Here is a 10619-nt window from a genome sequence, read left to right on the forward strand (position 1 = left end):
ACATAGAAGCATACAAAAGAGAAATAAATTTCCTTCCCAATGTTCTGGTTGGGTGTAAATGGGTACAAGTACAGTAATGATGCAGGAGCCCACCTATGTGAAGATTTTTGAACTTTGACTGGCTTAGGGTGCCAGGCTATCTAAGGTCAGTTGTCCCCAAACCTGACCCTGAGACGAGATCCATGTTCTGCCTGCTTTTATTCTGGCCATGCTGGCAGCTGATTAGATGATGCCCACCCAGATTGAGGGCGGGTCTGCCTCTCCCAGTCCACTAACTCAAATGTTAATCTCATTTGGCACCACGGGATGATGCCCATCCAGATTGAGGGCGGGTCTGCCTTTCCCAGCCCACTGACTCAAATGTTAATCTCATTTGGCACCATCTTCACAGACCCACCCAGGAGTGATACTTTGTATCCTCAACCCAATCAAGTTGACACTCACTATTAACGATCACAGTGACATTTGGAAGTGAGGAAGAGCAGAACAAAGGGAACACATCTCAGCCACCTGAGATGGATGGATCTTGGTGGGGGTAGTTGGGAAAGCATTGGGACAGTCACTTTGGGGACCATGGCCCAGTTAGCAAGAGAGGACCCACAGAAGGGGTAGGTGGCGGAGGTTGGACAGTGGACATTGCTGTGGTTGGGTCCAGTCATGGTCTCCAGTTTGGGGAAGGTGGTGTGTCAAGGGAAAAATGCATTTACAAGGGCATCAGCAAGACAGTTGGCAAGGGCAGGTGTGGGGACATTGGAAGGTCTTTCTTCCTCTGCAGTGGTTGGGCTTTCTATGTTCGGCACCTACTTTGTGCCCGGCACTGTGGGAAACGTCTGTCATGTAACCCTCTCAACAGCTCCGTGGGGAAGATGCTGTCCAACTTGCCCCAGGTCTCCATACCTGGGCCTTCTGACTGCACAACCATGCTCACCTGTGTGGGGAGCCAGGGCTGCTGTGAGGCAGATCCTAGGGGCCTAGTTGGGAACTGCTTTCAGGGCTGTAGGGTGCCACACAGATGCAAGGCACAGCTCTGGGGGACTGAGTTGTTTGTCATGCTCTTTTCCTCCCTCTTCCGGGAGAAATGTGTCAGACCCAGGTAGGTGGAGATGGAACCAGGGTGGGGGGACCCGAACAGGGCTCAGCAGAGGGAGGGAGCCGGGGCAGGTGTGTGCTGCCTGCCTGCAGGGTGCCCAGTCATGGGTCTGTATCCCTAGTGTGGGGCTGGGGGGTGTTTGTTCCTGCACATCTGACAGGGACATATGTACAGTGCTCTGTGTGTGTGTGTGTGTGTGTGTGTGTGTGTGTGTGTGTGTACAGGGATGTCTCTGTCTGAGTCTGTGTTTCTGAATGTGCATGTGAGTGGTTCTGTCTTTCTCTGTGTCACTGTACCTGCTATATACAGAAAAATACAGAAACAGTGGAGATGGAGGATGGAGGGAGGCTGCAGATGCAAGCTAGGGAAAGAACAGATGATGGAATGGAGTAGAAACACCGATATAAGGGCACACACGCTCTCCCACGTGTTCAGAAACACCCGAGGAGCATGTGTATATACCTACCCACTTAGCCTCAAACACATAGAGTGACAGGCATGTGGAGACCCCTGGGAACACACTCAGACCTGCATTAACACACTGTCTTTGCATGCATCTTCCTGTGTGTGTGTGTGTGTGTGTTGCTGTGTGTTTTTCTGAATGTGGGTGTCTGTGTGTCTCAATAACACAGACACGTGTGGGAGACAGAAATTTGAGGCTACACGTTCTGAGAAACACAGAGTGTTTGTATCTACGCATGCATGTGTGTGTGTACATGTGCGTGTGATTCTTAGAGTCAGGGAGGAAGGAGAGACCATCCTGGAGCTGGGAGGAGGAGGGAGGCCAGGCGAAGGCCAGTGAGAGGTGTCCTGGCCTTGTCCTGCTCCTGGTATGCAGGCCCAGCTCTCCTGTCCTCTGGTAGGAGCAGGATGACTGGATGTGATTGGGGCTGCTTTTCCCCAGTGGGCCAATCAGCAAGCACTGAAGGATCCCCTTGGGTATAAGCCCACATCTGGACTCTGTGGGACCATGAAAAAGATCCCACTAATGATCTACCCCACCTCTAACAAGCCCACGGTCCCTTGAATCACTAGGCCATGGAGCAGGGAGCAGAGACCCTCCCGGGGCTGTGTCCTGGCTCCCCGCCTTACTAGCTCTACAGGCGTGGACAAGTCCTGACCTCTCTGTACCTCCAGTTTTGGGCACTGGATGGGGGTGAACAGCAGCATCCACCTTTTGGCTGGTTGTGAGGATTAAGGCTGCTCTCAAGGCAGACATTGGTCCATCCCACAGTTATTAGTTGAGCTCTACAATGGTCTAGACCCTGTTCTTGGTGCTGAGGCTTCAAGAGTGAACAAAGTTCCCTGTCCTCATGGAGATTATGGTCTTCACAGAGGAAGCGGCCAAAACACCAATATTGTTTAATGCATTTGGGTGGTAAACGTCAGCAAAACCAAAGCAGGAGTCAGGGCAGAGAGGGGCAGCGGGTGGGAGAAGGCTGCTGTTTTGGAGGGGCCAGGAGTGGTCAAGAAAGATCTCAGATGAGATGATGTTTGACCACAGAATGGAAGGAGTGGGCTGCTGATGGGGGCCATTTAGCCTCATAAAATCCTGTTATTCTCCCACTTGACAGTTGTGCAAATAGAGGCACAGAGAGGCTGAGTAATTTGCCTAAAGTCTCCCAGCCACTGAGATAGATATCCAGGATTTGAACCCATGCCATCTGGTTTCAGAGCGAGTAGTCCTCAGTCAAGGGTGATTTTTGCTGCCTAGGGGCTATTTGGCAATGTCTGGAGATATTTTTGATTGCTGCAACTGGACTGCAGCAGGGTGGGGTGGGGGTGGTACTAGTATCTAGTGGGCAAAGGCCAGGGATACCATTACACATTCTGTGATGCACAGGGCAGCCTCTACTGCAAAGCAATATGCCATCCACAGAGCCAGTGTGCTGAGGTTAAGAAACCCTGGTCAAAATCCATGCAAAGCACTTCACACAGTAGGACACGTAGTAGGTGCTCAATAAATAGTAGCTGAAGAGGAGGAAGAGAAATGATTTGGAGAAGGTTTCAGGGGAGAAATGAATTCAAGGGGGAGAAAAAGCACATGTAAATGAATCCATCATTTAACAAAACTCATGCAATACTGTTCGTTGGTGGGGTGGTTACTGGTGAGGCCGGGGATCCATGGAGGTTGATGGACTGAGGACGGAGGCTGAAGCTGGATAACCCCCAACGGCTGAAACACTGCTAACCAGATGACTCTTCTTTCTGTCGCCCTCCCACCTGTGTCTCTCTCCCCATCTCTCTTGGCCGCTTTGCCCAGGAGACAGCCGGAGGCTGAAGGGGGCCATCCAGAGGAGCACGGAGACAGGCCTGGCAGTGGAGATGCCCAGCCGGACGCTGCGCCAGGCCAGCCACGAGTCCATTGAGGACAGCATGAACAGCTATGGCTCGGAGGGCAAGTAAGTGTGGGGCCACCAGCCCTCCTGGCTCTTGCATTCTTTTGTGGTGGGGCACGGGAGGGACTGAGCAACCCCTCTGGAAGCCCTGGGGCAGCTCCAGGCTGTGGAGGCGCCAGCTCAGGGCTCCAGGTTCATCCCCCGTCTTCAGAAGGGAGACAGTGTAACAGCAAAGTCCCGAGAGAGAGTGAGCCCCACTGCTTGGATTTGAATCCTGGCTCCACCCCTTTCCTGCTGTGTGACCTTGGGCAAGGTCTCTGTGCCACACTTTCCTCATCTGTAAAATGGGATTAATGGCATCAGCTTCATAGGGGTATCATGAGGATTAGACATTTATAATCCATATAACGCAGGGGTAATATTTATACACAGCATAAGGCAGTGTTTGGCACTAAGTGCTGTATATTAGTGCTGCTTAAGAAATAAAGGAGGGGGTAGAGAGGGGTTTTATTATCATCATTATTTCCTCTTTACTTTTTTGGTTTCCTAAATCCTGTTGGTTTTGAAAAATATATACTACTGCTTTATAAAAGCATTGCTTGAGCATCAGCTCACTAGACAGTAGTGCGGCTAGCTCCTTGCCAGCGTTTCCCTCCGTGGGCTTCACGTCAGAATCACGAGAACACGTTACCAATGCAGCTCGCAGGGCCCCAGGTCCGAGCTGCTGAATTAGTCTCTGGGAATGTGGCCTGAGAACTCCACTGTTAAAAAGCTTTTATCCTAGAGGAACTCACCTGGACTCGGGGTTTCTCATTTTCACAGAACCCTTTAAGAATTTCAGGAAAGCACTGGGCTTTCCCCCAATACACACAGCCCCCAGTGCATGTACACACTCATTCTCCCACACACAGTCCTGCAAACATGCTTTTCTCATAACTACAGGGGTTATCAGAGTCCCCTAAAACCATCTGTGGATCCCTAGATCAAAGAAACTTTGATCCAAAGCAACTTCCTTATCATGTAGATGACCAAGGCACTCAGAGAGGTTAAGGAGCTCACTCTGCATCACGAAGCATGTTACCAGGTCTGGAACCCAGGAGTCTTGACTCCCAGCCAGCGGTTATTTCCCAGCACTGCATTGCTTCATGGTCCTAGCTATCCTCTAAAGTCAGGGAAGTGGGGTGGGATATCATGATTCTTGTACACATGGGAAGACTGAGGCTTAGAAAAATTAAATGCCACAACTGTCCAGAAAAGTAGCCACTAGACGCATGTGGCTAATTAAATAAGATGAAACTTTCTGTTCTTCTATTGCACTAGCCATATTTCAAGTGCTCGCTAGCAACTTGTGGCTAGTGACAACCATATTGGGTGGTGTAGAAAATAGAACATTTCCATCATCATACATAGAAAATTCTTTTGAACAGTACCAGCTAAGTGACTAGTGCAAGGACAGACACACGGCCACTGAGAGGTGGGGCTGGGGCTCGGCCTCCACCTTTTGCTTCCCTTCATTCTGGCCCTGCCCCTCAGCTGGGGGCTCCTGCTGGCTAAAAGCCTTCCCCACCCACCCCCAACCCCTCCTAAACTGGGCATCTCCAGCCTCGTGAATGGCCTTGCCTTAGCAGATGCTGCTGTTCCACCCACCTCCTAGCGAGACTTTCCCGTGGGTGAGAACAGGAGGAGGACAGCGGAAGGGAGAGGAGGAGGAGGAGGAAGGGAGCCAGTGTTTTCTTTAACCTGAGAAACATGGCAAGGCAGCAGAACTTGGAGGAAGATATTCTCAGCATCTGGGGAGCAGTGGGGCCCTGCTGACAGGTGTGAGTCGCAGGGAGTCAGGAAGCTCAGGTTCTAATCCTGGCTCTGCCACTCATGCCCCTGGGTGGGCTTGGGCACATCAGTTTGCCTCCCTAATGTTTGAGGAGGCCAGTAAACATCTGTCAGCCTCCCAGGCAGGTCTGGAGGCCTAGATTATGGGAAGGGCAGCGTGCTGCAGTGAGCAGCAGCAGAGAAGTCAGACCTGCATTTCCATTTTATAGAAGAGGAGGTGAAGGCTCAGAAAGGCCACATGACCAAGGGGAGCATTATCAGAGTGTGCTGTGAGGAAGAAACAAGGTGATGCCCTCAGGTGACAGGTGTTTGGAACATGGCTCTTGTTACTGTTTGCTGTCATGGGCTTTAAGGGACCAGAGAGTCTAATTACGTGACAGACAGGTTCAAAGCCAGGACTCAAGAATGAGACTGCCCTGGTGTGTGGTTCGTTTCAGCTTCTTAGTAGCTGTGTGGCTTTGGGGGAAGTTACTTCACCTCTCTGAGCCTAGTTTCTTCATCTACAGAAAGGGAACAGTAACAGTGCAGACACTTACAGAGTTGTGAGGGTTCAATATGTTAATACATGTAAAAGAACTTAGCACAGTGACCGGCACTGTAATTGTTATCTATTATTGTTGGTTGTTAATTAAGCCACTGTTTGTTGGCTATTTTGCTGTTTTGGTCAGTTGCATTGTAATAGATATAGTGAGCCACCCCAAATACAATTGTGTCTATAAAGTGCTTAGCACAGAGTAAGCACTGAGTAAGTGTTGACTGTGATGATTACGATTACTAAAAGGGTTGAGGTGGGTGTTCTGAGCCCAACTGAGGAGGTATCAGGTGGGTTGGAGGGTGATGGGTCCAGCAGCAGGGGACAGTCTCGGCCTCCTGAGAGGGGCTGAGTGTTGGTGGATCCCAGCCAGGCCCAGCACTGCCACCTGCCCAACACCTGGGCAAGGTAGGGACACAGAAGGAATGGGTGGGGACATTGAGCTGTGGTCAGCCTCCTTGTTCTGCAGGCATTTGGGGCACTGGTTGGGCCCAAATGCCAGGCTCTGAAACAGGAAGGGATTGTTCTCCCCTCTCCCCACCCCTTGGACTTCTGCCAGCCCAGCTGAGGCTTACAGGGAGCCAGCCTCACTTGAGCAGCCCCTGCAAGGCTGCAGCCCCTGGCACCGCTGGGTCTGTCTGACTGCGCTGGATCACCAGGCATATGTATTCCTGCAGGCGGGCACAGGACTGCTCCCACATGGATTTTCATTTCAGCAGATGTGATTGGGCACTTAGAATGTGCCAGGCAGTTGGGTTGGGCACCTCAGACACCCTGTCCTCCATGAGCTTCCACTCTTGGGCACTGACTAAACAACTAGCAGTGTGAGGAGAGCTGCAAAGGACAGGTATAGAAAACTTGGGAAATGCTGTTTTCCCAGGTGTCAGGGGCGGGGAAGGGGTGCCTGTGGGTTGTGCCACTCTGCCAGTGAGGATGCCTTGAGTCCCAGGTTATGTAATACCAATGGACAATGGCTTCAGCCCTTACTATTCAAAGTGTGGTCCACAGCCCAGCAACACTGGCATGGGAGCTTGTTAAATATGCAGAATCTCAGGCTCTACCCCAGACCCACTGAATCCGAATCTGTATTTTAATGAGACCCCCAGGTGGTTTGTATGCACATTAAGGTAGAGAAGCCCTGGCTTAATGGTAATAATGGCCATAGCTAATTCTTGCAGAGAACACTTGCTATGTGCAGATACTGTGCTGTGCTTTTACTTATATTGACTCATTTAATTCTCACAACAACCTGACAATGGGACTGTTAATATTCCCATTTTACAGATGAGGAAATGGAAACTCAGAGAGGGTAAATAAGTTGCCCAAGGTCACACAGCCAGTCAGTGGCTGAGCCAGGATTCAAATCCGAGCATTGGGTATCTGCCCTTAACGTTTACACTCAACTCTTTTTCTCATTTAATGGTTGCATTTATCAAGGTTTCTGGAAGCAGAGGCTTCCAGGATGGTTTGGTAGTTCAAGGATGCCATCAAGGACCCAGAACCCCTCTCTCTTTCCACACCATGGGCCTTATGTTGGGCCAGCCATGGTTGATCCCCTGGGGCTGAGGAAGGGCTTTCTTTCTTTGAGCCTGTTTCTGCCTGATCAAAAATTGGAGCTTTGTGGGTTAAGGATGGAGAGTCAACCAGCCATGCCACCAGGCCAGGCCCATCTCACCTAGGAAAAGGGCAGGAGCTGGAGCTCAAGCCCCCTGAGATGGGGCTATGAGAACAAAACCTTCCAGACATACCATACTCCCCACCTGCCCTAATCCTGAGATACTCCCTGTTGACTGTGTGTTCTAGTTTGGGTTTTCCCAGAACCAGACCTGAGACATGGGTTCGAGTGCAAGTGATTCACCTGGGAGATGATTCTAGAAAATAAGAGCAGAGGAGCATGTGGGAGAGAGGTGTTGCACCCAATAAAGCATAAGAAGCCAGCTTTCCCGTGGGGCAACCAGAGCCAATCCTGATGGGGAACTCTGGGAACCCATGTGGAACATGCACCTGGGAGCTATCTTCTCAGGAGGCGAGGGAGTTGAGGTATTTACATTCCAGCTCTTAACCAGTTACTGAGCAGCAGCTGCTCTCTGTTAACTCTCTGGCTCTTACTGTGGTGAAATAGGCTCTAAAGGCTAGAGAAGCTCTTCAGGGGCCAGAGAAGCCTGGGCAAAGGCATGCAGATGCTGGTGGTTAGAAGTCAGCAAGCACTGACATAATAAGGGGTGGGGGCATGGCCCAGCAGAGCCTGCTACACTGTGTGGGTGCATAGGGCTACCATCTGACCAGCTGTCCAAACCAGAAATCTGGGGTTCTTGCAGCCAGCTCTCTCTCTCTCCAATCCGTAATCCATTCCCAATCCATAATCATGCTGTGCCATTTTACTCTTAATGATCTCTTGAATCCATCCATTCCTCCCCATCTCCATCTCCTGGTCAAGGCCATACATCGCTCTTGCCTGGACACCTGCAGGGCTCCTTTTCGGGACATCACAGTTTGTCACCCAGTACTTATTCTTCTGACCTTTCCCAGCCTCTCTCAGTCCCCAACCATGTGGGGACTCCACCACCCTGAACCTTTACCCTTCACTTTTCTCACCTCCAGGTCTTTGCATCCATTGCGCCCTCTACCTGGCACTTCCTTCTCTACCCCTGCTCCCTCTTCACCCTCTGACTCATTCCTTCTCCAGACCTCAGCTGAGAACTGGCACAAAGACTGTATCTCATGTGCCAACACCAGTAATTGATAGTGGTTCCCTGGAGTGCTGTGTTGAGAAGGAATCTGGAGCCAAGTCCAGGCTTGGCAGGAGAGCTGAGGTTGATTAGCAATGTCTGTCCTGGGCGTGGGCAGAAGTGGAATGGAACAGGTAGGGCCTACCATTCTTCTGGCTGTATCAGCAGCCCTCACAGTCCCCTGTCCCTCCCCCACCACAGTGCCCTCCACTCTCTATCTTAATTGTCACATGTGTGTCTGTCTGTCCCACTAGACACTGAGTTCAGTGCCTGTCTAGCTGGCCCAGTCGGTGCTCTGCACATTCGGATGAACAATGGGTGGGTGTGTGTGAGCAGAAGCATGCATACATTCCACTCCTTCCCACCCCTTCAGCACACAGAATCCAGGGCCTTGGCATCCTCTCTGTTGACCCAAAAGCACTCCAGGCTGGCTCCTAGCGCCCACCTGCTTCTTCCTTCTGCTCTTTGTTGTCCTGAGATGTCTGGGTCATCAGCATCCGGGTCTCTGAGTGTCTGGGTCACTGTGTCCACAGCCCAGGGAAGCAGAGTATGAGCCGATGGCAGGGCCACTGCACCCGGGCTCAGGGTCATGGTCCTGTCAAGGCTGTTTCCTGATCACCAAAGGCTCAGGAGTCTGGGTGGGTGGTCAGAACCCCTTTTCTTCCCCACCTCTACTGTTTAACAGCATCCCCATGCCCAAAGGACAAAGCAGAACTGGATGCAGCTGTGGCTAGGAGACAGGGATTTGTTTTGTTTTGTTTTATAAACGCTAGTATTTCTTGAGCACTTGACTGTGCCAGACTCTATTCTAAGGCGTTTATCTCATTTAATACTTACAATAGCACTGGGATTATCCTATTGTTCTTTATTCCTGTTTTACTGGGAAGGAAACCAAGGCTCTGAGAAGTGAAGAATGTGCCTCCATGACTAGTGAGTGGTGGAGTCAGGATTCAGTTCCAGGCCTGCCTGACCCCATAGCTTGGCCTGCAAATCCCTGTGCTCTGCTCTGGGCAAGGCTGAGGTCCCCTGAAGACAAATAGAGACAGTATAACGTAGTGCTTAAGAGGGTGAATTCTGGAGCCAGACGCTCCAGGTTTAGGTCCTAAGGTCTTCCACTCCTAGCAGAGTGATTCTGGTTCAATTAACAATTCTGTGCCTCAGTTTCCCTTTTTGTAAAATGGGTATGAATTACAAGTACCTAGCTTTTATAGAGTTGTTAAGAGGATTAAATGGATCAACATTGATAAATAGTACTATCAGTGCTTGACTCATGACAAGTTTTTGACAAATAAAAAAATCCTTGGCTTTGCACCCACGAGCCCACTGTCTCATAGAGGTGGTCAGGCTTGGAAATATCTTGAATTCTTGAGAAGTCGGAGTCAGCATTGTGTGATATGGTATATCCTGGCACAGGGCAATTCTGCTACAGTGCTTGTTTTGAAAACGAGAATTTGTTCCAACACGATTCAAGTATTAGGGAACAATTTGAGCGTAACATAAATTTTGCATTTGTTCAGGTGCAATTTCATCCACGAGGAACACTGGGTGAATGAAGAAAACTGCACCCACATAAGAATACACAAAACGCATGTGGCTCAGACATCCACGGCACCGTCAGTTTACTATTATAAGCCACACCCGTCCACACCTGGTGGTACAACTTTCCATTGACTTCAGTTTTTCCCTCACTACCTCAAAATCACTCACAGGCTGCACCTCTTCTGACACCCCCTTCCACAAGCAAACTGCAGGTTGTTTTCAAGGTCACATGCCATTTTTATTATAGTATTTATGCATTTCTAAAGCATTTAACATATATAAAACCATGCTGTCATTTTTACTGCATTCCTGCCTCTTTCTTTTTTTGATGTGACACTGACCCCATTTTCCCATAAGCTCTGTGATTTTTATAGCAGGATTTTGCATTGCACAGTAATTTTTAGAAATGTATATTTCATGTTACAGCAGAATTGACTGTATTGTAGGTTTGGCGAGTTTGTGGGAGGATGGATGGATGGATGGATGGATAAATGGATGGACAGATGGATGGACGGATGGATGGATGGATGGATAAATGGAGGGATGGATGGATGGATGGA

At 50.0% G+C, this 10619-nt stretch overlaps 1 protein-coding gene across 3 annotated transcripts in view; it reads left to right on the plus strand.

The window, feature by feature from the left end:
- Positions 1–10619, plus strand: part of RIMS4 (regulating synaptic membrane exocytosis 4) — a 57335-nt gene that overhangs the window by 34278 nt on the left and 12438 nt on the right. For 2 of the 3 annotated variants that reach the window (XM_011997628.1, XM_011997626.1), the window contains one exon: positions 3354–3492. In XM_011997628.1, coding sequence (XP_011853018.1) covers positions 3354–3492 — 139 coding nt within the window. The remainder of the gene's footprint in view (positions 1–3353; positions 3493–10619) is intronic. The other variant, XM_011997627.1, reaches the window with a different exon arrangement.

The sequence above is a fragment of the Mandrillus leucophaeus genome, unplaced genomic scaffold (assembly GCF_000951045.1).
Source record: "Mandrillus leucophaeus isolate KB7577 unplaced genomic scaffold, Mleu.le_1.0 Scaffold544, whole genome shotgun sequence".
In the NCBI taxonomy this organism is placed as follows: domain Eukaryota; kingdom Metazoa; phylum Chordata; class Mammalia; order Primates; family Cercopithecidae; genus Mandrillus; species Mandrillus leucophaeus.